At 43.0% G+C, this 27,838-nt stretch overlaps 2 protein-coding genes across 2 annotated transcripts; one reads left to right on the forward strand and one right to left on the reverse strand.

The window, feature by feature from the left end:
- Positions 1 to 3,583: 3,583 nt before the first annotated feature.
- Positions 3,584 to 7,121, forward strand: LOC542582 (alpha tubulin 6). The gene is made up of 5 exons (NM_001112118.3): positions 3,584 to 3,934; positions 4,851 to 5,065; positions 5,159 to 5,358; positions 5,968 to 6,476; positions 6,582 to 7,121. Exons 1-5 carry the CDS (start codon positions 3,822 to 3,824, stop codon positions 6,895 to 6,897), a joined length of 1,353 nt encoding a protein of 450 aa, NP_001105588.1. The 5' UTR covers positions 3,584 to 3,821; the 3' UTR covers positions 6,898 to 7,121.
- Positions 7,122 to 26,412: 19,291 nt separating this feature from the next.
- Positions 26,413 to 27,838, reverse strand: LOC100273192 (uncharacterized). Its single transcript, NM_001147636.1, has one exon. The coding sequence runs from the start codon at positions 27,767 to 27,769 to the stop codon at positions 26,843 to 26,845; it is 927 nt and encodes a 308-aa protein (NP_001141108.1). The 5' UTR covers positions 27,770 to 27,838; the 3' UTR covers positions 26,413 to 26,842.

A 27,838-nucleotide genomic window follows, 5' to 3' on the forward strand; every position in this document is an offset into this window, starting at 1 on the left:
CTTTTTTGTTTCACCGGCTTCAGCTCTTTCAGGTACTGTAGCAATAAGCCAAAATCCTTTGGAGCCATACCAAATAGGCCGTGTTTAGTTCTGTTAGAAAAAATGTTTTCGGATGTCTTGTTCTGTTGTTGCCTTGGTTTTATGTTCTGTGAGCTGTTTTTTGTTAGCTCAAGAGGACCAAATCCGCACACTGGAGTAGGTAAGGTTAACCTCACCTGGCAGGCAAGGTTCGGACATCCTCTGTACGGGTGTGAAGTCTGCACCATGTATTTAGTGGCAATCAAAGTATGAAACACATGCATTTAGTGGCAACGAAAGTATGAAACAAAGTTTGGATGTCTATGCCTATGTTTCATGTTGGCCTAGCATAATACGCGTGCCCCATAGTCCTTACCGAAGTGATGCCATGACAAACTTTTAAACTCACGTGGATCAAGACTTTTGACTTCAAGCTGAAAACTTTTCTCGTAAATATGAAGATATCTGTAGCCGAAGTCTGCCGTCCTCTCCTGTGCTTTGCCTTGGGGACATGTGCACCTACCTGAAAGGCTAAGCGCAGCAACGCCGCGGCGCGGCGAGAGATCCGCACGAGCGTGCACGCACTGGCAGTCTAGCACTACCTGCTAGCCAAGCCGTCCCCAACCCCGAGTGCTTTTACAACATCGCAGCAACGCTGACTGATCCTGCTCCTGCTTACAACATCGCAGCAAGGAACCTCTCCTCACTGATTGCGCTTGCCCTGCCCCCCTCCTTCCCCTGCACCTCCATGTCCAGTCATCGCACCACCAAACGGAACGGAGCCATCTTCTTGTACGCAACGCACAGCCTCCCCCCACCACAAGTTGCAGCGTTAACAAACGCGCGATACTCCGCTGGGTCCTCGGTAGGGATGGCAACGGGTACATACCCGTCGGGTAGTACCATTCCATACCCGTACCCATCAAAAAATATTCTACCCGTCGGGTTACCCATATATACTCGCGGGTATAAAATCTTACCCATACCCGTACCCGCGCGGGTATTTTTACCCGTCGGATAACTCGTACCCGCTAGGAAAGTCTTAAATTCTAATATACCAATCACTCAAAATATTAAATAAACATATAAAAACAACTTCAACTTCAGATATAACAAATCATATGATTACATAACTTGGTATCTAGACAAATGATAGCTAGAGAAGGGTTTTATTTTAGCTAAGATGGGCTCTATTAGATGGTTATAGTTGTATTGATGCGGGTATATTTTACCCATGGGTAGACGGGTATGGGTAGTTGCAACCCGTACCCGTACCCGTCTACCCAACGGGTAGAGGTTTTTACCCATTAACATACCCGCGGGTAGAGAAATCATCCCGTACCCGCCTTCATATCGGGTAAAACCCGTCGGGTATTCGGGTTTCGGGTACCCATTGCCATCTCTAGTCCTCGGGGGTTTTCGACGGAGAAAAGCATCCTGTTTGGTCTGATGACCTGGACGAATAAAAATATCGTCCTGTTTGATCTGATGACCTGGACGAATAATCGGGCTACTAATCTTGGAAGCGAAGGCTGGAGCGCCGTGCCGCTGTCAGCCTGTCTTCACCGCTGGCTGCCTCGCTGTCAGCTGTACTGTACTGCACTGCACAGCACTCGCTCACTGAGAGACAGGTGCTGCTGCCCCAAGCTTGAGCCTGAAAGCAGCCGCCACAAGTCTCTATTGAATACTCTGCTCCTGCTAGCAATAGGAGCAAACAGATCTACTCCAGATACGTGCTGACGTGTCACTTCTGTGATTTTTACATTCTAACACATTTTTAAATTATTTCTAAAAATAATTCTAGATTAATTTTATTTCCAAAACTGTGCTGACGTCTCACTCTGTCTCGCATGACCGATTTATGAGAGTGACAGGTCAACCAAATTTTAAGCAATAATATGATAAGTTTTTGTCGCGCCACCGATTCAAACTCATCATCTGTCGCGTCACCCCGTCTGGTGCGATAGAGAGAACTATACTAGTTGTTTGCTTCGAATTAAATTTAGCTGAAAATAAAGATACTGCAAAAACAGTATAAACCGATACAGATTAAAGACAAACGATCATACCAATAGAGCATGCACACGATTTCCTCTTTTTTTTTCTTTCCTCTTCTTCCACAACGAGCGCCACCGCTCTTCTCTGGCCACATTGATCATCAGGACATGTAGTTCCCCCCTTCCCCCATCCTCCTCGCTTTTAGTGAGAGAGATCTCCCTAATATATAGGTGAGCACTATTCACTATCTACACGCTAATTGTATCATTTCTTTGGGAAATTAACCATGTTTAAGCTCTAGAACATGGTAATTATATGTATTATGATGATATAAATATTCTATGTTTTTTTAAAACTTTAAAAACCGATAAAAATATTAAATAACTAAGTTACGGTAGACAGAGTGTTGAATAGGAAGCGGACCATATGTATTATGTTGATATAAATATTCTATAAATTTACCCTTGAGGTTGTGCTGAGGTTGTGCGCCCACGCTGTGGCTTGGTGTCATGAGTGGGAAGCGGATCGGCACCCACGCTGTGGCTTGGTGTCAGGCGCGGTTAATGTGACCAATTATTTATGTCAGGTTAGTTCGGACCGGGTGCGGGATCCACTCGAGTGATTACCTTTCGACACGCCCGTCCTCTCATGTCAGGCTCTAACATGCCCGGTCTCGGCTCGGTGCCGCGGGGTTCGACCGTGAGCGTGTCCTTCTAGGGTTGGCGCTTCTGCCTCTTTCAAAATGATCGTGAAAAGATAGAAGTTGTTGAGCCATATAACTCTCTCTTTCTTGGGTCTATAAAAGAGAGGAATTCAAGCCTATTCAATTTGGCCATATGCACTCCTAACCAAAACCAAACATGAAGGAGAGGTCATGGTATTATAGATCTAACGAGCCAAACCTCTATAAACTGGCCACACGCTGAGTAACAAACTATATCTAGGCCAGCCTATCTCTAGCCAACGGCTCTCACTCCGTCCATAAACTTTGTTCACTTTTTCTATATACACACATGATATGTTCATACCTATAAAATAGGTGTATATGGCTAAATTCACTATGTTAGAGCATCTCTAGCAGTGTGACATATAAAAATATCCTATAATTTGTAAATAAGTATAATTGATAAAATTTAGGTCACTGATAAAATAATTTGTTCCAACAGTAAAGCTCAAAATCTAAATTATAGACAAATCACTGCGGTGTAGTATATTTGAAGCATTTGACAGAGTGCTCTATAAATTTTTAATCAAATTTTATAAAATAAGATATTTTTGGGGTAGTTTTATCTATGTAGAGATTTATATTTCAATTTAATACACCAGTTTGAGGCATCGTTAGAGATGCTCTTACATTAGGTCCCTTGTTTATGTCTTGTCCTAAGATTACAAACCTTTTATTTGTGTGCCATGCTACCACATATTATCACGTTAGACACCAATGGTCCTGTTAGGTCATCGCTCTATTGTTTTTAGAACTATGGTTAACTTTTATACGCGATGGAACACCTTACGAATACGTTTATATAGCAAGGCCGGCTCACGTGAACAACGCCCACGAAGTAGCGTTGGCTGTTGCAAAAGCAACCGTTTCAAGTTTCCTCCCTAGTGCACCCAGGAAATCGCCAGCACCTCCCCTGTTCCCTCTCTGTCTCTGGCTCTCTCTCCTCTCCGCCCCTTTTTATCGCCCGATCTCACACATTTTGGAAAGAGGAGAGAGAGGGAGAGATTAGAGGGAGCGCCCTGCCCAAGCAAAGAGAAACCGCGGCGCGAGAAGAGGGAGGAAGGGCAGACGGGCGAGCAGGATGAGAGAGATCATCAGCATCCACATCGGCCAGGCCGGGATCCAGGTCGGCAACGCCTGCTGGGAGCTCTACTGCCTCGAGCACGGCATCGAGCCCGATGGCACCATGCCCAGGTGAATGCTCGACTCTTGTCGATCTGCCGGACGCGTGCCTCCTGTTCCCCCCATTTTTTTTTGTTGGCAGCGCGCATCTGTCGCGCGTTCTAGGGAGCCGGGTGCTCGAAATTCTGGCGTGCTCGTTCGTCGCATTTCCGAGATGTTTCGGATCGCTGCGTTTTGTGTGTGTTCTAATTCGGTGGAGCAGACGATGGGCCGGGTAGGTGTGTAGTGATGGTACTTCTATGTCGGCTCCGTAATTTTGGTTCGTTTGCGTTGTACTTCTAGTCTGGTCCTTTGCGACGGGGTTTGTTTGGGTCGGATGTGTTGTGGTTTGTTGGGTTTTGGTACATTTTTTGCCGGTTGTTGAGAGATTGCAATGCATGAGCCGGACTAGATGCGACGTTTCCTAATTAAGGGTTTGCGCTAGCATTTTTTGGATTACTATTAATACTAGGCCTGCCAATTGCTGCATCTGTTCTTTTCCTGCGAATTAGGCAGGCGACACAGATGACAGAACGATGCCTTGAGGTCCTCAGAGGAGCGCACGTCTATGTTTGTGTGCTTGGGGACAGATAGAGTTTCCAACTATGTAAGACGCAAGATCTGAAGAATTGAATCTGTGGGGATGCTTAATAAATAATATAACCGGGGAGCTCGGATGAGTGTCAGACTCTGGATCTCCCTGGATTCACGAGTTTCATCTTGTCCTCTGTTAAAAGTGGCATGCTTCTCTCTGTTTGCCTGATTTTGTAGTAGCATAGAAAATTTGCCCTAATGCTACTCTGCTTGATAATATAAAATTCTGTTTAGGACCCTGAGGAGGGAGGTTGCGTAAGCTATAATTACTCCTTTAGCTCATATGCCAATGGTTACTACCTTACTAGAGTTCCTCGCTATACATTTTTTTAACACTGGTTTGATTATGATGCAGTGATACCTCGGTTGGCGTCGCACATGATGCCTTCAACACGTTCTTCAGCGAGACCGGTTCTGGCAAGCATGTGCCGAGGGCCATCTTCGTCGACCTTGAACCCACTGTCATTGATGAGGTTCGCACTGGCTCGTACCGCCAACTCTTCCACCCAGAGCAGCTCATCTCGGGCAAGGAAGACGCAGCTAACAACTTTGCCCGTGGCCACTACACTGGTAATTCACCATGTGTATGTGAATATGTAATAGGAGTGGGTATTATGCTTCTGTGACTGTGGATATGTTCAATTCTAATTATGTGGAATGCAGTTGGGAAGGAGATTGTCGATCTATGCCTGGACCGTGTGCGCAAGCTTGCAGACAACTGCACTGGGCTGCAGGGATTCTTGGTGTTCAATGCTGTTGGTGGTGGGACTGGCTCTGGACTTGGGTCACTTTTATTGGAGCGCCTTTCAGTTGATTATGGCAAGAAATCCAAGCTTGGTTTCACCATTTATCCTTCCCCACAGGTATGACCTTACCTATGCTAAAACCTTATATTAGCAACCTAGTATCCGGTGATTTCTCAAAAAAAGTATTCGTATATCTATTCTTTCCAAACTGAGATGCTGGCTTAAATATCTGAGAAATGGAAATAATACATGAAGCAGGTTAACAATTTATATTTGTCAACCAACAGGGAATTGTTTTATATAGAATTAATCTACGGACCATGTAATTTAGCAGCACTGTCCTTGCCTTCTAAATCACACAGATAGACACTGATCATTGGACCAGCCTAGCATTATTTAAATCATGTGTGGACAAAAAATCAACTGTTGTGGACTTCTGGTTAGTGAGGAGGACCTTCCTGTGCATGGTTTAGACCATGATTAGTACAACTGTCACATGCCACAGGTCATCTTTATGAGTGTCTTGAAATCATGCATCGCATATGTGCCAACATTATCCTATAGTGCTGCTCCCTCCTGTCCATGTGATGTGGGCCATTCAGCTTGCTCATGAGAGTAGTTTCTTTTTGCATCTTAGCTGTTATGTGGACAATGGGTAGAGATGATCGATCATTTTGGGTCTGGTCCATGGTTTAACTTTTCCTCTAATGCCACCCTGGATTGCAGGTGTCAACAGCTGTTGTAGAGCCATACAACAGTGTCCTCTCCACCCACTCCTTGCTTGAGCACACTGATGTTGCAGTCCTCCTGGACAACGAGGCTATCTATGACATATGCAGGAGGTCCCTTGACATCGAAAGGCCAACCTACACCAACTTGAACAGGCTGATCTCACAGATCATATCATCTCTAACCACCTCCCTGAGGTTTGATGGTGCTATCAATGTGGATGTCACCGAGTTCCAGACCAACCTTGTTCCATACCCACGTATACATTTCATGCTTTCCTCATATGCCCCTGTAATCTCTGCTGAGAAGGCTTACCATGAGCAGCTCTCTGTTCCTGAAATCACCAATGCCGTCTTTGAGCCCTCAAGCATGATGGCCAAGTGTGACCCAAGGCATGGGAAGTACATGGCTTGCTGCTTGATGTACCGTGGTGATGTTGTTCCCAAGGATGTCAATGCTGCAGTCGCAACCATCAAGACCAAGAGAACTGTCCAGTTTGTGGACTGGTAAGCTGTCTTTGTCGCAATTTGAGTTGCACTTATTCTATAATATCACATGCTTATCCCTTGATTAGTGATCCTAACTAACTCAATTATGCTGCCGCCACACAGGTGCCCCACCGGATTCAAGTGTGGCATCAACTACCAGCCACCGTCTGTTGTCCCTGGAGGCGACCTGGCAAAGGTCCAGCGTGCCGTGTGTATGATCAGCAACAACACTGCCGTTGCTGAGGTGTTCTCGCGCATCGATCACAAGTTCGACCTTATGTACGCCAAGCGGGCGTTCGTTCACTGGTACGTCGGTGAGGGTATGGAAGAGGGTGAGTTCTCCGAGGCCCGTGAGGACTTGGCTGCTCTTGAGAAGGACTATGAGGAAGTCGGCGCAGAGGGTGCAGATGACGAGGGTGACGAGGGCGATGACTATTGAGTAGCCGGTTAATAATTAGTTCGCTGGTGCTTAATGGTTGAGTTATTTTGAGTATACTCTGTATGGGTCCACTCCATTGCGTGCTGCTGCTGTGTGTTTCCATTTTGTATTTTGTGATAAATTGTTCGTAGCCCCCTATTGGCCATGATTGTTGTTCATATCATCCTGTTTTGATTTGCAATGCTATTCATCGAAGTTCGATGTAGTATATTTCATTCTGTTGCAAGTGCTGTGTGCTTAATAGTCAATACCATTGTAGTGTTCTGAATTATAGATCAACTATTTATCATTTTTCCATTTACAAGGACAAGCTAAACTTATGAAGAAAGTATTTATGAACAAAGTATTTATTGATGAAAGCTTAACTAAACTACTAATTATATTTAATCATTATTATTATTATTATAGTTTTTTTGTTTATTATTTGTCGGATACCTATGAAAGAGGTATCCAAAGCAAGGCCCGCGAACTCCTATCTAGCCCATTTATTGACCAAATCCCCGCTAAGCAAGTCTGCAAGGCGGGACGAACGACCAAGATTCTGATGAGCAAGACTGCAAGGTGAGACGACTGCGAGGCGGGACCAGATCCCCGTCGAGTGGATTCGAAAGGAAGGAACTTGAGCCAACGGTGCCGGCCACGATAGCCGCGACAAGATGCAACGCCACCAAACCATGTCCACGTCGTGTGAGCGGCACCAGGGGGTTACGGCATCGAAGTCTCCACCCATGTACCAAAAAGAACAAGACGACATGTCTAGCGTGTGCTCTAGCATGCTGAAGGGTGACAGAGGGAGTTGATGGAAGATGAAGTCGTACTGAACACGTGCCTCAATCTTACCAGGAGCACGTTTTGCGGGACCCATCTGGTACGATGGATAGGCATAGAGTAAGCTACATAGCCTTACACAACAGATGGATGGGGTAGAGCTCCATGCGAGGAATATGGAGGCACATGACCCATTAGGAGGAGCCACACCGTGAGCAGGCACGCCCCTAGAAGGGCCCGCTGCGCACTATAGCTTAGGGCTCTGGTTGAAGAACTTTCTCTTTCTGTGTCTCTCCCTTTCTTTCTCCCACTCTCACATGTAAGGACTATCCCTTGAAGTATAAAAGGGAGTCCCTCTCCCCTCGTACGCACACCAGTTGTAACACGCTCCACTGCAATACTACGATCAACATTACACTGGACTAGGGCTTTGGCCTGAAGCAGTATAAACCCTTGTGTCTCAGTCCCTTGCTTGATTCTCCGTGATCCACCATCCGGAGTGAGTCCTTGCTTGCATCCTCACTGAACACAAATCTATTGTCCCCTGTTTCCGAAACCACGACAGTTAGCGCGTCAGGTAGGGGACCACAAGCGTGCTAAGCTACTTTTTTTTCACTCCGATGGCCAGTTCGCCAGCATCTGCCGGGGTCGAAACCTTCACCCTAGGGAGCAGCATCAAGTTTGGCTCTTTCGACTTCCTCACCACCGCCATCGGTGAGCTCTGCCTTGCCAAGTCCCAGGCGACCGACACCTGAGGCACAAGGCCGGAACGCCCCACGAAGGGCGAGGAGGAGAGGCGACATTTCGAAAGGAGGCACGCCACCCCCGGGCAGTGCTCCCGTCGGACCATGGAAAATGCCGAAGCGAGGGAAACGCCTTCGTCGGGAGGTGTGGTCAGAGACGACCGTCGTCAGGCACCCATCAACAAGCGTTGACACGAAGACCGCGAGGTGTGTACGACACAACCCGACATGCCTCGGTATCCCCTGTGGTCGGAGCTACCGATCACCTTGCTCCAAACGACATATAGCGTGCAGAAGCCCCTGAAGTTTTTTATGGTTTACATAGTGTATTTGGTAATAACCACAATATGTTTCCAGAATTGTAACCACAAAGCAACATATTGTTGCACGTCTCGCTTGAAGTTGAGACTCACCCTTCATGTTGAAGGAAAAAGAAGCAATATTCATGCCACTATATTAATCTAAGTCTAAATCTCACTGCATAAAACCCCTATCTGTAATGTGCGTAAGATTTTCTAAATGAATCACCACAATAACATACATTGGCCACAACTGGATGATTGTGGTTGAGGATTTTATTTGTATGCTTTTATAACACCTCGGCATTAGGGGGAGATAAATGTCGATATAGTGTAATGCCTCAATATTCTATAAAACACACAAAAGCCAAATTGAATCTGTCGTTCAGTGTGTACTCCTATATATATGGAGTTTGCCAGAAATCATTTAGGAGTAACCACATAGGTTTGGATTCTTCTACATGATGTAGTTGTGGATATACACGGGATTAATATCTATCCACATTTGAATTATTGGCATTTAATCTATTATGCGGGACGCCCGCGAATATGATCCATCGACTTTAGTCAAAGCATATGTTCTGATTACAGATTCACATGGTCTGTGATAACTCTCCTTCAATTAATTCACCCTGATGATGATTTGCCTCATGAAAAGGTTCATCTTAGTGATGAAATTCCTAGCAATGTGCGCAATATAATTATGTTAGGAATATAGACTAATGAACCTTTCATTTTGGGAAATGACGAAGATGAAAGTTGCCTAGAGGGGGGGTGAATAGGCAACTTAAAACTTTTTTCAACAAAAACTAGAAGCAAACTGGGTAAAACTGAATTGATCTCGAAATTCACCCAGTTAACTTTGGAAATGAGATGTTCTAAATGATCCACAGGGTTCAAAGTAGTAGATCTGAGAAGGGCACTTCTCAAAATCCACACACCAAAAAGATATAAACAATTCTTTTGCGGGATGGTGAGAGAACGAAGAACACAAACAAACACAATGAGCAAGAACACAAGAAACACAAGATTTATCCCGAGGTTCGGTCACACCACCAAGGTGCCCTACTTCCTCGTTGAGGCGCCCACAAAGAGCCGGGTCTCTTTCAACCCTAATCCTCCCTTTGCCGACCACAAAGGTCAAGCTCACACACTAATCTTTGCTCAAACGAGCGGGTAATACAAACTTTCTTGTGGTCTTCCACAAGATTTGGAGACTCACAAGAGACACCTAGTCGTCTAGGAGCTAGAAGCTCCAAGAGTAATGAATCCACAAAGAACTCGATGTAGTACCAAAGCTCGAATGAAGAAGAAGAGCAAGAGAGATTTAGAGATGAAGCACAAAATCGCAGCTCTCAAGCTCACTCAAAGATTTCTCTCCAAAGATTTGAAATGGGAGAGGCAAGAGATGTGTGTGAGAGAGAGGGAGGTGTTTCTTGGGTTAGAAATGGAGTTCAAATCGTGCTCCCTACTTTGGGGAGAGAGGTAGGAGGTAGTATATATAGTGGGAGCTCAAAACTAGCCGTTGGGCAGAATTTTCTGCCTGAGGGCGGTTGAGCCTCCCCCTAGGGCGGTTGAGCCTCCCCTGGCAGGTCAGGCAGACTGTCTGCCAGTCTGACTGCCAGACTGACCTGCAGACTGGTCAAGTTGACCAAGACCGGTTGAACCGCCCAGGGGGGGCGGTTGAACCGCCCCTGACAGCTCTGGCGACCTGTTTGCCAGTCTGACTGGCAGACTGCAGAACAGAGGTCAGAGGGGTCAGAGACCAGCTGAACTGCCCCTCAGGACCAGTTCAACTGGTCTTGACCAGTGAGTTTAGGAGAGAAAACCCCAGCTCAACTGCCCGGAGGCAAGTTCAGCTGGTGTATGGTCAAAGAGGTTCACAGCTGAAGTTGAGTTCAGCTGAAGTTCAGCCCAGCTGAAAAGCTCAGCTGTAGCTGAAGAAGCTCAGCTCAGCTGAAAAGCTCAGCTGTAGCTGAAGAAGCTCAGCTCAGCTGAGTCCAGCTCAGCTGAAAAGCTCAGCTACAGCTGAAGGAGCTCAGCTCAGCTGAAGTCCAGCTCAGCTGAAAAGCTCAGCTGCAGCTGAACAAGTTCAGCTGCTTTTCAGCAAGAACACTCTAGGTTTCTCAACCCTAACCACGGCCAACCATAGAACGTTAAAGAGATTTTTGCTTTTCAAAAATAGCTTTTGAATAGAGAGGTTTGAGCTTTGGCAAACACCAACCTTCTTTTTGGATCCCCCTTTATAGTACGACGATTCCTATACTCAAGTTAAATAAAATTAAATAAGAAAACTCCTTGAGTCATTGGTGTCTCATGTGTGATTTCTCCATGGCATTGCTTCATAAGGATCACAAACATCTTTGTCTCACCTTTTGAAGCAAACTCAAATCAAACCCTGTGACTTGTACCATATCACCTTATATGAGTTCAAATCATGGCTTCAAGTCACCTTACTGATGCATCAACATGTTGTAACTCTTCATAGCTGATTAGTTCATCGACTTAGTGCAAGTACTCTCTTCTTCACCTTAGCCATGGTACCTCGGTCTACAAGCCGTCGCTTGGCCTTCACCTTCGCTTAGTTCCTCGAAGCCCTTTCCTTGCTATCTTCACCCTATCAAGCCATTCTTGAGTCACATCCTATTGAGCATCCATTGAGAGAATCATTTCTTCAATATTGTGAACCTTGCTTGAATGACATCTAGATATAACTGCTAAGATCAATCAAGCTCTAGTTTGATTCTCATATATTCATATATGGACTAATAGTAATATGGTCAAGCCAATTCACGATTCCTCATATCTTATTCACTTTGGCTTGACCAATCCTCTTAATCACTTCAACCTCTATTATGATCATATTTATGCATAGTGATTTCTTAGGGCTTGTCCATATATTCAAACCAATATAGAGACCATATTATATCCATTTGCATTGTCTCACTGGTTATTTGACCTTGTGTTGAACCTTGTTCACTGATCATTATACACTATTCAAGTATGTTCATCATACTGAATTTCCTGTTCAACACTTAGCAAACTCGTTAGACCTTTAAATGTGTTGTTATCCAAATCACCAAAATCACAAAAGGGATGAATGCACTTTCAATCTCCCCCTTTTTGGTGATTGATGACAACACGTTTAAAGCTTACATAAGATTTGATAAATAAGATTTTGAATCCTATGATATAGTTTTCTCCCCCTAAATATGTGCATTTCAGAAAATAACACTTTTGTACTCAAATGCCAAAAGCACATATTTGGGTCAAAGTATGGAGACAAATTATATCATACTATTCATGGGATGCAGTGTGTCATAAAATAAACGTGATGCTCATGACATAGTATGCACTCATCAATTTTCTACATCTTATGTTTTTCTTATGACTTCCCTTTTTGTTAATTATTTCTCCCCTTTTAAAGTCTTATAACACTTAGTTACATAAGACTAAAGGTAAGCTTTAATGCAAAATTTCTCCCCCTTTGTCATAAATCTCCAAAAAAGATACAAAGAATATAATGGGTAGAAATTATGATTAAGCAAGATGTGAACACACTATCATGAAAGGGATCCTTAGATGGCACAAAGGTAATGGATAAGTGTCATAAGTGATGTACCTTTGCGTTTTACCTTTTCAAGGGGTTTCCAGACTTGTGTTGGATTTAGAATTCATTTGTAAGCTCTTGTTGGCATAATTGTGACATAGGTCCAAGATATCAAATGAAGATTGTCATACTAACTGAAAGATAAATCTTGATACCTGGAGTCTAGACGTCACCTAGCATTTTCTTATCACAACAAGAGGCAACATGAAAATTGCACAAGTATGGATTATGCAACTAGTGATCATGTATGAAAAATATCAATTGAAAAACACCAATTGATATAATTTGATAGATAAATAGATCACTAATAACATATTACACTAAGTTCTCCTCAAGTTTTAGTGCACATATATATATATATGAATTCAATTGATATCTGTTGAGAGTACTTATTTGCAACTTAAAGTACCATTGGTATACAAGGAGTATCAATTGAACATAATCATGCAACATAAGAAACATGTGCACTATTTAATCAATTAAGTTCTAGACAGGAGAATCTATAAGCTATGCTACTTCAGATATTTGTAATCCAAAAAGATGTGATACATATTTACCAATTTTAGATGATGTTGGAGTAGCATATACAAGAGAAACTCATTCTCTTATGAAATGTATAGAAGATATATTTATTGGAGCAAAGAATTTTTGATACCCATCAAATTTGCAGTGGAAGTGATTGTCTTTGCCCGAAGATTCCTTTCTAATTTGAGACTACACACATAAGAGACTTGGAAATGAAGTTAGTCTCAAAGATTCAAATTATAGACCATTCTCCCCCTAAATGTGTGCATACAAGTGATGAATACTTGTTTAGCTTATGCACTTTGACTTGTGAGGTCAGGGAATTAAGTTCTACAATTTGAACCTTGGTATAAATAAAGTATGAAAATATGAAATTGCACCAATTTAAGGAATTACTCATAATCAAACGGTATACTAATAGACATGATATGCAATATTTTAAGCCAAGATTCAAGTGCAACCTTATGATGTGACTTAAGATATTGCATATACATGCATACACTAACTTGTAAGAGCCTAGATACACAAATGTTATACAATAGTTCATGGAGTGACACACCTTTGTTCTACGCCATATGGTCTTCATTATAATCATGAATTTCTATCTTAGCGTTTGATAGGCTTGACATTTCAAAGAGAAACTTATCCTCTTTAAACGATCAAGAGAAACTCATTCTCTTCAAAGAACTACACAAATTCACTAAAAGAAATTATTAGTCTTTAAGGACACAAGATATAGAATGAGCTCCCCCTAAATGTATGCATCAAGTACTCGAATTACTTGTAACATGCACTTGATTCAATTAAGATTTTTAGAGGAGTTCATCATATATCTTGGTCAAGGCATAATATATATGAAACAATTGAATTTATGCTAGAGAACACATATCGTTCCCCAATAGAACTAATCCATGGGGGACATGTGGTAAATATTTGATCATTTCCTTGGAACCACTCATCCTCATTTGATGTTCTCCAAGGTGTGAGACTACAAAACATGAACTTGAAGAAATCATTAGCCTCACAAGATCTAGGCTAAACTCTTCCTCAATTTGTGCATGCAAGAGTACACATAGTACACTCATGCACATCAACAATATGAGGTTAAAGGTGAAGTTTGCGCTATATCTTGGTTTAACATAACATGCTTTACATAGATGATGAAAATCAAACCAATTGAAAGTTTAAGAACTAAAAGTATATCAATTGAAATCCTAAAGGGTAAAGCATGCTAAGATGAACCTCAAACCTCATAATGAAGGATATCATATAAATATGTCACTACATCTTCATTATTAGGTTGACAAAAAGTGTAACTCCCTTCTTGAATCACTGTGATTTCTTTTCTCTTTATGATTTCATCCAACCAGGCGATCTTGAACTTCATTCATCTTGGCTTAGTTCAATCATACTTGATATGAGACCCATTGAAACTCAATGATTGAAACAACCAAAACTCTTATATCTATAGATTTTGAATCCATCTTGAAAGCACTTGGAAGGACCTTATTTAAACACTTAGAAAAGAGAGCATTAGAAACACAAGGGAGGGTTTCACAAATGATAATCCTTATATGTGGATGGAAAATGAATCATCATTCTTAAAACTCAAAAAGGATAGACTAAATTCCTTTAAATTAGTGCACACATATAGTTGATGTCAAAGTTATATGCACTATTGAACATTTTATATTGCAAGGAATTTAACCTATACTATGGTACATCCCACTAAGGATAGAATACTAAAACAACTGAAGGTGAGGAAGTTTTCATACCTTGGCCTCTTATCAACTTCTTCTTACATTAGTTGAATAGTATCCTTTAAGCTTGTGATTTATCCAATTTAAAACAAGCACCATCTCTTAACATAGATTTTCTATGGATAAACTCAACACAAGAGATGGCATTAGTAGCACAAGCACTAATTTCTTATTTAGCAACCCTTTATATGTGGAAGGCAAGCGAGTTGCTAAAATAGAGAAACCTCATAATATGGACTAAATTTGCCTTGAACCCTCATGCATAATATATTTTGAATGACATGGATAATATGCATGGTTATTCAATGAAGTCTAAAAGGCTGACTTAATCCATATTATGGTGAGTGTCTTATATAGAAGACTCAAATCCAAATTAACTAGATAGAGAATACGTCACATAATTTTGGATTGTTGACCATATGATAATATTCATTCATCTTCCAATTTGACCTTTATTTCATGATCAACAACTGATGTGTATCCTCAAATGCTTCTTTTCCCTTAGTGGCTACACAAGTCACAAAAGAGATAAGATTTGAAAATAATATGCACTTGAGATTCAGTTGTTACCACCCTTGCTACTATCTCCAAACATGATTTATACATTCATTATTGAGCACCCAACTTAATCCATTGAAGGTGTGATCCTGCAAAACAAGTTTAAGCTTCATATCTTGGTACCCAATTTGAATTGGGTCCTTTGAGATTAGTAGGAAGAGCCTTGAGTACCCACACAATCCTTATTGTGGCCTTTCTCTTTGTGTAGGCACCAACATATACTTGACAACCATCTTACATGGTTTCAAGTCAATATTTAATCACAGATAAAAACAAGAGTTAAGAATAGGAGCCTTTTCTCCTTTTCTTCATACATCATTGTGTTGCCTTCTTAATGATGAACCTAGCTTGACCTTGGGTGCACCTAGCTTATCAAGGTTAGTCACACAAGCGTTCATATCATGAAGACAAGTTATGCATGAAATTTTCAACTTAGTGATCCAATTCAATGTGAAGCATATGGATATCGATTGAAGTAGATTTCTAAAGTATCAAAATATGGGTTTTCAAAATTTAGAGAGTATGGATCACTAATTGTACATTTTACAGTTTAAAAATCATATCCATGTTAGTGCATATGTATGTGATGAATATCAACAAAAAGATTCTTATGCACTTTTAAAATTAACGATAAGGGAATTTTAAACTGCATCAAGAGTAGCTATTTAGAAAACAAAGATTACAATCCATATGAATGAGATACAAGTTTATCATTTTGGATTGTCTTAGCATAGCTTACTCAAGGGAAACTTATTCTCTATGACACAAGATATATAATGTTCTCCCACTAGATATGTGCATTAAGTATTTGAATGACTTGGCACATGCACTTTCAATTCAGTTAAGAGTCTCATGGGGAGTACATTACATATCATGGTCAAGGCATGACAAATTTGCAATGAATTAACTTATGCCTAAGAATACTTACCACCATATAGAACGTACCATTTGTTGTATCAATTGAAAGGTCTTACTTTATGAGAAGGTGTCATCTAAGTATTCTTCTTTTCTTCATTTGTGGAGACTTCCTTCTTTAGCTTGTTATCCCTTTTCCTTTTAGAACTAGTCGAAAAGCACTTTGAAAAGAGGTATTAGTAGTACAAGGAAGTATTTAATGAATGATGATATCTATATATGAATGGCAAACAAATCATCATTTATGAGGCGTAAAGGCATAAATTACATTCCTTTTAAATTAATGCACATGGATGAGTGAATTAATAATATGCACCAATTTACATATTTAAGCCAAAAAGAATTTAACTTTCATATTGACATTTTTTATAAAAAGAATGTCACTTGAAAGGAACTATTATTGGTCACATACCAAATGAAACAGTAAAAATCTTGCAAAAATAAAGCTGAAAAGGTTGCGACCGAGTGTCTGTGCAGATGAGACCGGACGGCAAAAGAAAAAGAACTACGCTGCGCGCCCTGCATCCCTCACACTTCTGCACGGAAGAGACAAAAAAAAAATATTTTCCTTGCTGCGCGGGTGACAACGACTGGTCACAAGAACAAAAAGGCTGCGCACACTGCAGTTGAGGGAGGCAAGAAAAAAAATATGCATGGCGCCCTGACACGTTTACTCGGCTGTGAGAAGTGACCGAACAGAGCAGAGGTGTCCAAAAAAAACTGGGCAGCGCCCAACAGAGGAGAAGTGACCGGACTCTGCATGCACACCCAAAAAAAATCTGCATGCACACCCCTGCTGACCAGACAGAAAAAGTGGCACGCAGACAAGAAGCGACTAAAAAAAAAATACTCTGCGCGCGCGTGAAGAGACAGAAAAAAAAATAAAAAATAAAAAAATCTGGCGCGCACAGGCTGTCCTGCTGTCCTGCTGACCGGCAGCAAGCAAAGAAAAACAAAGAACTGCACGCGCCGCAGGAAAGTGACAGCACAGGGGAAAAGTAGCAAAGCTTCTGCATGCACAACAAAAAAAAAGTTTGGCGCGCACAGGCTGTCCAGCGGAGCGGCAGCAAGCAAAGAGAAAAAAAAAGAATACTGCGCGCGCCAGGGAATTGACGGGTCAAAAAAATAAAAAAATGCTGCGCGTGAAGTGACCGGACCAGCAGCTGGCACCTAGACAAAAAAAATATTTTGCATGCGCATGTGACTGTAGCTGAGCACCCGTCAGAAAAAGAAAAAAAAATAATTTTGGACGCCCTGCAGCTGAGCGGATGTGACTGCGCGACAAAAAAAAGAAAAAATTCTGCGCACCTGACGCTGCTGCCCATCAGAAAAAGCGACTGCGCGACTGAAAAAGTGCAGCTGACCTGCGCGCGGACAGACCTGCGCAGACCGGTCAGACACCGGTTCAACCGGTCACCCACACCGGTTCAACCGGTTTTGGTCAGGGTGCTCCAGGTAAAAACTGGTCAAAAGCAGCTGAGCTGAAGTTCAGCTGCAAAGTTCAGCTGGCCTCCCCAGCTGAGCTAGAAAGTTCAGCTGGTCAGACCAGTTGAGCTTGGAATGAAAATTTTAAAATAATTTTCCACAATAAACCTCATTTCAAATTTTAAAATGTACACATAGATTGAATGACACACTCTATTTTAGAAACACATTCTCATGTTGTGAAACTACATAATTCACTTAGATAAAAACATTAGTCTCACAACTCTAGTCATATAGAGAATTCCCCTTTTGGTAAGTGCTTTAAGGATTTGAATTTCTTACTTAGCACTCTATTCATTTAAGAACATGAGATAATCCTCTTTATGTCTAGGTCATGGCAATAATACGATAATCAATTTGAAATATGCCACAAGACACATACAACCAATTTAAAGCATGTAGATTGTCACAATATAAACATATAAGCTTGCAATCTACCATATAATTGGATCTTTTCCATGCTAAGGTAAAATCTTTTAAGTTCATTCTCAAGTGCTTCATTTTTCCTATGTAGCTACAAAAGACACAAAGAAATATACCAATTAAAAGCAATGTGCACTTAAGAATTAATTGTTACCATCCTTTGGATATCACTTGGTTGTAGGCCTTTTGCTTGATTCCCACAAAGGTTAATCCTTATTCCCTACAACATAAGTTCTTGCTAGAGATGAATATGAAGTTAGTGATATAACAACTCAATTCATCTTTGGGTCAATCTTAAAGGATAGACAATGTAAGATTGATAGCTTGAGATAAGAATTGAGTTGAACCGCTCAAGCACCCCAAAGCTTCATATCATCTGTGGGTACCTGCAAAACTTATTAAGTACATTTTGGTACCCATTTTTGGATGGGTCCACCAAGGTTAGCTAGCAAGTACTTAGGCACCCAAATGGCCTTTGTGCTAGTTTTAGGTGAACTAATTACCTTTCTAGCACAAATGTCATTTTTGGGTCTCCTAAGCGAATATGAATGAATTGACATGGTAGGCTTAGGATACTTACTCATGGGACAATCCTTGCAAAGGTGTCCCTTTCTTCGGCAAGTGTAGCAAATCTGATTTTTAATTTTGCAAGACTCCTTCTTGCCTTGCTTCTTGTTTGCTACATGGTTAGTGAGCCTCTTTCTTTCTAAAGTTAAGCCACTATCTTTTATGTAGGGACATGACTTAATCTCATGTCCCTTCTCATGACATTGATAACACTTTCTAGTGCATATTCTCTTATTTGGAAGAGTGGCTTGTTTGTTACCTTGTGTGGAGCATGTGGAGGCATGGTTGAGGCACTTGTCATGAGCTTTGGCTTTCTTCTCTTGATGTTTGCTCATGCCTTTCTTAGGGAACTTAGCATTATTTTGAAGCGGGTTTGTGCATGCTACGGTTGTCCCCTTCTCAAGCTTCTTCACCATGTTATCACGGTTATCGTGAGAAGGTTGAGCATGACACTTTCCCTTCAAAAGAGTTAAGCTCCTTCTTAGCCTTCCAACTTCTTCCTTGAGCTCTTTATTTTCTTGTGTGATAGAAATATCACTAATTCCTGAAATTTCTAGCTCAATGGAAGATTGGCTTGCTTGATAACAACAATTGTTAGCACATGGTAATATAGTTTCAATTTCAACACATGTGCACATGTGAGGTTGGTATGATTTCAAATTAGTTAACACAACCTCATGAGCCATTTTTAACATGATATGTGAATCCATAAATTTATTATGAGAGCATACAAGCATATCATGTTTTTCTTGCAAAGCTAGATTTTCAATGTTTAGCTTTTCTACCGTGTTCTTGAGCATAGCATTTTTATTTTCTAATTGAGCAATATATGATGAATGATTAATAGCTTTAATTTGCTCAATTGAAATGTCTTCATACCTTTGGACCAAATCATCATGAGAGCACTTTAGCTTCTCATGCTCTTTGGTCAACTTCTCCAAGTCTTTGATTTTTCCGATGAGGATATCTTCTTGCTTATGAAGCTTTTCCTTTTGTTCTTCCGCTCTTTTCATGAGTTTGAGCAAGCTCATCCGGTTCTTCTTACTTAGTTGAGCGAAGAATTTTTGAAGATCATCCTCATCTTCACTATCACTTTCATGCTCCTCCTCATCCTCACTTTCGCTTTCACTGTCACTCTCATTAGCAACAAAGCACATATGAGAAGTGGATTTGAAAGACGAACCTTGTGAAGAGGTGGATTCGTCGTTTGGTCTCCATCGATCATTTTCTACTTCTTCAATAATGTTCTTCGCCTCATCTTCCTTCATTTTGAGGAACATCCTTTCGGCGATTCTCATGGCAAGGTCTATTGCCCTAGGATCAACATCTGCACCAAAAGATGAAGTCGAGGCAACCTCAACTTTTTCAAGCTTAGAAGCACTTTCGTTTATTAGTCCCCCCGACATGATCTTTCCTCACGCGGTTAAGCGTTAGAACGAGGATTAGGCTCTGATACCAATTGAAAGTTGCCTAGAGGGGGGGTGAATAGGCAACTTAAAACTTTTTTCAACAAAAACTAGAAGCAAACTGGGTAAAACTGAATTGATCTCGAAATTCACCCAGTTAACTTTGGAAATGAGATGTTCTAAATGATCCACAGGGTTCAAAGTAGTAGATCTGAGAAGGGCACTTCTCAAAATCCACACACCAAAAAGATATAAACAATTCTTTTGCGGGATGGTGAGAGAACGAAGAACACAAACAAACACAATGAGCAAGAACACAAGAAACACAAGATTTATCCCGAGGTTCGGTCACACCACCAAGGTGCCCTACTTCCTCGTTGAGGCGCCCACAAAGAGCCGGGTCTCTTTCAACCCTAATCCTCCCTTTGCCGACCACAAAGGTCAAGCTCACACACTAATCTTTGCTCAAACGAGCGGGTAATACAAACTTTCTTGTGGTCTTCCACAAGATTTGGAGACTCACAAGAGACACCTAGTCGTCTAGGAGCTAGAAGCTCCAAGAGTAATGAATCCACAAAGAACTCGATGTAGTACCAAAGCTCGAATGAAGAAGAAGAGCAAGAGAGATTTAGAGATGAAGCACAAAATCGCAGCTCTCAAGCTCACTCAAAGATTTCTCTCCAAAGATTTGAAATGGGAGAGGCAAGAGATGTGTGAGAGAGAGAGGGAGGTGTTTCTTGGGTTAGAAATGGAGTTCAAATCGTGCTCCCTACTTTGGGGAGAGAGGTAGGAGGTAGTATATATAGTGGGAGCTCAAAACTAGCCGTTGGGCAGAATTTTCTGCCTGAGGGCGGTTGAGCCTCCCCCTAGGGCGGTTGAGCCTCCCCTGGCAGGTCAGGCAGACTGTCTGCCAGTCTGACTGCCAGACTGACCTGCAGACTGGTCAAGTTGACCAAGACCGGTTGAACCGCCCAGGGGGGGCGGTTGAACCGCCCCTGACAGCTCTGGCGACCTGTTTGCCAGTCTGACTGGCAGACTGCAGAACAGAGGTCAGAGGGGTCAGAGACCAGCTGAACTGCCCCTCAGGACCAGTTCAACTGGTCTTGACCAGTGAGTTTAGGAGAGAAAACCCCAGCTCAACTGCCCGGAGGCAAGTTCAGCTGGTGTATGGTCAAAGAGGTTCACAGCTGAAGTTGAGTTCAGCTGAAGTTCAGCCCAGCTGAAAAGCTCAGCTGTAGCTGAAGAAGCTCAGCTCAGCTGAAAAGCTCAGCTGTAGCTGAAGAAGCTCAGCTCAGCTGAGTCCAGCTCAGCTGAAAAGCTTAGCTACAGCTGAAGGAGCTCAGCTCAGCTGAAGTCCAGCTCAGCTGAAAAGCTCAGCTGCAGCTGAACAAGTTCAGCTGCTTTTCAGCAAGAACACTCTAGGTTTCTCAACCCTAACCACGGCCAACCATAGAACGTTAAAGAGATTTTTGCTTTTCAAAAATAGCTTTTGAATAGAGAGGTTTGAGCTTTGGCAAACACCAACCTTCTTTTTGGATCCCCCTTTATAGTACGACGATTCCTATACTCAAGTTAAATAAAATTAAATAAGAAAACTCCTTGAGTCATTGGTGTCTCATGTGTGATTTCTCCATGGCATTGCTTCATAAGGATCACAAACATCTTTGTCTCACCTTTTGAAGCAAACTCAAATCAAACCCTGTGACTTGTACCATATCACCTTATATGAGTTCAAATCATGGCTTCAAGTCACCTTACTGATGCATCAACATGTTGTAACTCTTCATAGCTGATTAGTTCATCGACTTAGTGCAAGTACTCTCTTCTTCACCTTAGCCATGGTACCTCGGTCTACAAGCCGTCGCTTGGCCTTCACCTTCGCTTAGTTCCTCGAAGCCCTTTCCTTGCTATCTTCACCCTATCAAGCCATTCTTGAGTCACATCCTATTGAGCATCCATTGAGAGAATCATTTCTTCAATATTGTGAACCTTGCTTGAATGACATCTAGATATAACTGCTAAGATCAATCAAGCTCTAGTTTGATTCTCATATATTCATATATGGACTAATAGTAATATGGTCAAGCCAATTCACGATTCCTCATATCTTATTCACTTTGGCTTGACCAATCCTCTTAATCACTTCAACCTCTATTATGATCATATTTATGCATAGTGATTTCTTAGGGCTTGTCCATATATTCAAACCAATATAGAGACCATATTATATCCATTTGCATTGTCTCACTGGTTATTTGACCTTGTGTTGAACCTTGTTCACTGATCATTATACACTATTCAAGTATGTTCATCATACTGAATTTCCTGTTCAACACTTAGCAAACTCGTTAGACCTTTAAATGTGTTGTTATCCAAATCACCAAAATCACAAAAGGGATGAATGCACTTTCAGAAGATTATGAATAAATTTGGTAGACAAATGTGTCGACATCTATCTTGCCCCTCTAATTTGCATCTGGGTCCAATACAAAGTCCTAGACATGAGTGCTTGAAACTCTCTTATCGGGTCATTGATAAATGCAATCGAGGCTGAACCAATAATCGCAAAGTAAAAGTTATAACCTTGAAGTTCGGACATTTATGGGCACTATTGAAATATCTTGTGGTGAATGCGATGGTTCAAGTGGTCTTGTGAGAGACTCATCCCCATATGTGTTGAATAAACATTGTTCTGTTATGTAATACATCTGAAAAATGGCATGAATTAAAATATGTAGTTGATAGGATTCTGAAGATCTGTCATGAGATCCTAGGAGGACTCATATCTTTCAATTATAAATATGCAACATATAACCTTCATTACATTCCTGATGAATGATCACTCTTCTGTGTAAAGAGAATATCTCCTAGTTGAGATTATAGTTTCTAGACTGAACCTTTCTAGAAGAAACAAAGTCTGTGTTGAACACCAAAGTTTGATAACTCCTATAAAGAGATAAAACCCATATAGACCCAAAATGGAATAAGAAGAGGTACCAAAGGACTTGAAGTTCAACGAATCAGCTCATGTGCATTCAACGAGTTTTACTCATGGTATTTTCTACTAGATGTGAAATTACAGTATCCTCTAAAGCCTGATGGCAGAAACCTATAAGGTTTAGGTGTTACTGGCAAAATATCCCTGTTGTGCTAGAATGATAAACTATAACGATGTATCTGATCGATGAAGAATCCATGTTGGATTACAATCTTTAATGGACTTATGTCACACCATCATATAAATTGAAATGAATGAACGCCTAAAGCGACAAGTCATGTCTATAATTTGTACTATTACAACTATATTATCCTCTAAGTCCCGTGGATAGACAAGTTATTTGCTTTGCACAACTATGTGGTGTATGATAGAATGAAAGGTGTAGCTCCACAGCCTCATCCATCCTCATTATTCCACATGAACAATGAGACACATATCTTAAAGAATATGTTTGTGTTATGATGGCTAACGACTTTGACAGATGTCATCGTCAGGGGGAGCGAATGCTTAATATTGATTACAATTGTGAGATACTAAATGTCATATTGTATACCCTCAAGGTGTTAGCTTGATGTTCAATATGTGGACATTTATAGAGGTGTCTATCAAATATATAGATCCAGTCGATCGAACACCACCAATCAAAGTAGCCTATTTATGTTGAAACATGCACTAACCTCGTGTAACCAGAAGTTTGTTGAGGTAAAGTTCCTGAGATAATCCTTGCGACAATATGTAATTCGTTTGCTAAATATCTATGTGCATATAGTTCCAGAAGGTGGTTTACATACTGAGACAGTTTTGCAAGGACCAGGGGGCACATTTCTAAAGTTAGCCTTTATAGAAGCTTCGATAGAATCTAGATCTAGAAGATCAAAATCTGTCATAATGATAGTTGGTGTACTCTTTTTCCCTTGGTGATTTTTCCGGAAGTTTCTCACATGAGGTTTTTAACGAGACAACAAATTGTAAATACAATATGCGTCACCATACGCTCTTTCTCCATATTTTTCACATTGGGTTTTTGGAGTTTTAAACGAGTCACGTGTTGGTCGCGGTGTTCACTCAAGGGGGGTGTTAAGAAACCCTAACGAAGGGTTATGTGCGTAAATACCGGTTTTATTCCTGATGGGTATCACGTCTCTATATAAAGAACATGTACCCCTCATATGGAATAGAGAAGAGAAAGAGGACAGAAGCCCAACCTATATCTTGTGTCTCATGCGTTCCTCTGTGTGTGTGATTTGCTGGGAAGGGAACGGACTTCTACGACTCCTCGCGACGGGTGAGAGGGAGCGGATCTAGCGTTCCGTGTTAATGTAGTTCTCAATAGGTTAATCATGATTAGTCATCCAATTAGGCCGCGGACAATTAGTTTGCTGCTTGGGGATTTTGGGCCGCTTCAAGTTTTACCCAGTCCAGCCCACTGACGAAACTGGCCTATACACAAGCAAAATTGTAAAAGACAAAACCACAGCCCACAGGCCCACACATTGTACAGCTACGGCAATGCCCTTGCCCAGTTGCCCAAACGCACGGCACTGGCACATGGTCACCCAGGCACCCACACGCAGCCGATGGTGGTGTGCCACCGGCGAAGAGATTCGGTGCCCCCTCCGTCCCCAGCACGGTGGCGCCCTGCAGCTGCAGTTGCAAGGGTTCACCTCTTCTCCCCAGTCCCCATTCATCTCTATCAGTGCCAGATGCCCAGGTCAGGTGCTAGCAATGTAAGTGTGGATGTGATTCCAGGTTCATCCGATTACCGAGCTAATGGTCCGATTATTCGTTCTGTTCGGCTAATCGCCCCTTTGACGTTCAGAAACGATCAACCGATTAGAAAACATTGGAAATGAAGACAAGATGAATTTGGTTTGTTTAAAGGATCTCAGGTTACTGAAAACCTGACCTGTTTGGAAAGGGAGTTCGGTGATGCAAATCCTCGTGATTTAGTAGATCCTAAAAATTCCTAGGGCATTCCCGGTCCCCGCGTAGACTAATTTGCCTAGAGGTTGAACCCTGGTGTACAGCCATGAGCCACTGCAGCTAAGTATAGATGGCCAAACGGGCCGCCTGGCCCGGCACGGCACTAGCACTATTAGGCACGGCACTGTTAGGCACGGCACTGTTAGGCACTATTAGTAATCGTGTCGTGTCGTGCCGGCACTAGTGCCTAACCAGCGGCCCAGACACTAGGACTGGGCACTCGGTTAACCGAAATTTTTCGGTTCGGTTTTTCGGTTTTTTTTAAAGTTCGGTTTTTGAAAAATGTCAACCGAAATTATCTTTAGAAAAGGAAAAACCGGACCTCCGGTTAACCGTATAGTTCGGTTCGGTTTTCGGTTTAACCGAAAAAACCGAACTAGGCTGTGCTGTGTTTCAGACTTTCAGTACCCTGTCCGCCGGCTAGCTGGCTGTGTAGTCCGAAAAAAACAAATAGCTATGTGCTGCATAGTACACGCCTACACGGCTTCCGTCCCAGCACTCGGACGACTCCAAGGCCTGATCGCCTGTTATTGCTAATTTGCTATGCCAGTGCTATTGCTACTGACCGATTGCCAGTGCTGCATGCCTACATAGAATAATACAAGGAATTCTGTATTGCTATTCTGCATGCCGACGGGATTGAGCAAGGGTGCCTGCACCTGGGCCCAGGCAGCGTGAGGGGCTGAGAGCCGGAGAAGGCCCAAGACAGCAAGCCGCGTTTCTGAAGACTTGGGCTGAAATGGGATTATAGGCTGATGGGCTAACAGTTCGGTTTTTCGGTTTAAACCGAACTAAAAACCGAAAACCGAACTAAATTTCGGTTTCTGAAGAATGGTAACCGAAAAATATAACGGTTTGATCGGTTCCGGTTTTTTCGGTTTCGGTTCCGGTTTTTTCGGTTTCGGTGTTCGGTTTTCGGTTTTTATGCCCAGGCCTACCAGACACTACACTATAGTGCCTAATCGTGCCGTGCCGGCACTATACGACACTAATACCTAATAGTGCCCGTGCCAGCCCAGACACTATTTCATTTTAAAAGCTCAAAAAATATAGAAGATCTTTAAGATTATATATATAATTTTAAAACTTGAGTATTTATACCATTATAAAGTGAATTCATTATCTGTAAATCATAACAAATAACAATGTACAACCACATGCACATATCACAATCACATATATAAACCACATGTTGGTCTAAGTCGTGCCTAACCGTGCCGGCCAGTTAATCGTGTCGTGCTCGTGCCAGCTCATCGTGCCGGAGTGGCGGCCCAAGCACGGCACTAGACCCGTGTCGTGCCGGCACTGGCACTATATGAATCGTGCCCGTGCCGTGCCGAAGCACTATGGGCCGTGCCGTGCTTAGTGCCGGCCCATTTAGCCCGGCCCGTTTGGCCATCTATACAGCTAAGTGCCTGCCAAAACTGGTTGCAGGTTGTACGTGTCCTTAGCAACAGGGCGAGTTATGATCAAATATTCGTAGAAGAAGGATGAATTGTACTTTGTACACCCAAGTTATTAAGTCTAGCTGATCGATCTTGACGAAGTCGACGACAAACTTGAGTTTCGCAGATGCAAAAGGTACATCAAGATTCAAGACTGTGGTACTCTACTCTGAGATAAGTGTCATTCTGCACTCAGCGCTAAGCACCCTGCAGTCCTGCACTCACCGCATGAAGAGCAACTGCAGACAGACTGAAAATTGAAATGCGCGACCATTCGCTTTGCCGTAAGGCAGAATTTGAGGCACTTTTGCTCAAAAAAAAAAATGCATCGACTGACTACAACGAGCAGAATCCTCTAGTGTTGTTCGGTTCCTCTTTACACCGCAGGCGCGCGCATACACCTGGCAGGAGGCGGGAGGGCAAGAAGAAACGACGCACGCGGTTCAGGTGATGAAGCTAGCTAATGGTGGCAGAGCGGAGACAGGTCCCAGAGCGAGTCGCAGGCGGAGGCGTCGAGCACCCGGTCGAAGTACTCCTGCAGGCCGTTCATGGCGTACAGCGACGCCGAGATGCGCCGCTCCACCTTGATCCGCTCGAACTCGGCCATCTCGGCGCCCGGTTCCTCCGTGGTGCCAGCAGCTGGGACGGCGCTGTCGACGGCCGCGAAGCTGTCCAGCGCCGGGAACGCCGAGTCGAACATCCAAGAGTCGAACTCCTCCTCGGTGCCCGCGGTGGCGAACCCCGGCCGGTACACCTCGCCGGCGTCCAGTGCGCCGGTGCCGCCGCCCTGCGTGGCCATGTCGTCGTCGCAGCTGACTGCGCTGCTGGAGCTGGAGCTGCTGCTGCTGCTGGTGGTGGTGGTGGTGATGCTAGAGCCACCACCACGAGCACTATTCGTGCTATGACTATTGCTGTTGCTGTTGCTTGTGGTGGATGCAGGGGAGCTCGACGACGCCTGCTGCTTGGCGGCTGCGGCGGCGGCCTTGGCCTTCTTGATCTTCTTGTGGTGGAGGAGTCCGCGGATGCGGACGGCGAGCGGGCAGTCGGGAGAGATGCGCGGCGCGAAGTTGGTGCGGGCGTCGGTGCCGCGGAGGAGGCGGGCGGCCTCGTCGTAGGCCTTGGCCGCGGCCTCGGCGGTCTCGAAGGTGCCGAGCCACATGCGGATCTTCTGCGTGGTGTCCTTGATCTCCGCCACCCACCGGCCCGACGGGCGCTGCCGGACGCCGACGAACTTGCTGTGGTTGTTGCTGCCCTTCTTCCGGCCCCGTGGCTTGGACGGCTTGGCCTGAGCCGCCGCCTCTTGCTGCTGGTAGTAGTAGTAGCTGCTGCTGCTGCTGTAGTTCTCGAGCTGGAACACTGGTGGCTGCGCTTGGAAGTGGAGCTCCATGTGAGCTTCCTTGGCTTTGAGCAGCTGGTTGGAGCGGTTGGAAAGGAGGAGGAAGACAGGTGTCGATGC

This window comes from Zea mays, chromosome 7, assembly GCF_902167145.1.
Source record: "Zea mays cultivar B73 chromosome 7, Zm-B73-REFERENCE-NAM-5.0, whole genome shotgun sequence".
In the NCBI taxonomy this organism is placed as follows: domain Eukaryota; kingdom Viridiplantae; phylum Streptophyta; class Magnoliopsida; order Poales; family Poaceae; genus Zea; species Zea mays.

Coding starts and splice junctions, on each gene's coding strand:
- LOC100273192 (NM_001147636.1), bottom strand. CDS start 27,769: ATGGAGCTCCACTTCCAAGCGCAGCCACCAGTGTTCCAGCTCGAGAAC.
- LOC542582 (NM_001112118.3), top strand. CDS start 3,822: ATGAGAGAGATCATCAGCATCCACATCGGCCAGGCCGGGATCCAGGTC. Junction 3,935..4,850: donor CCCGATGGCACCATGCCCAG/GTGAATGCTCGA, acceptor ATTATGATGCAG/TGATACCTCGGTTGGCGTCG. Junction 5,066..5,158: donor TGCCCGTGGCCACTACACTG/GTAATTCACCAT, acceptor TGTGGAATGCAG/TTGGGAAGGAGATTGTCGAT.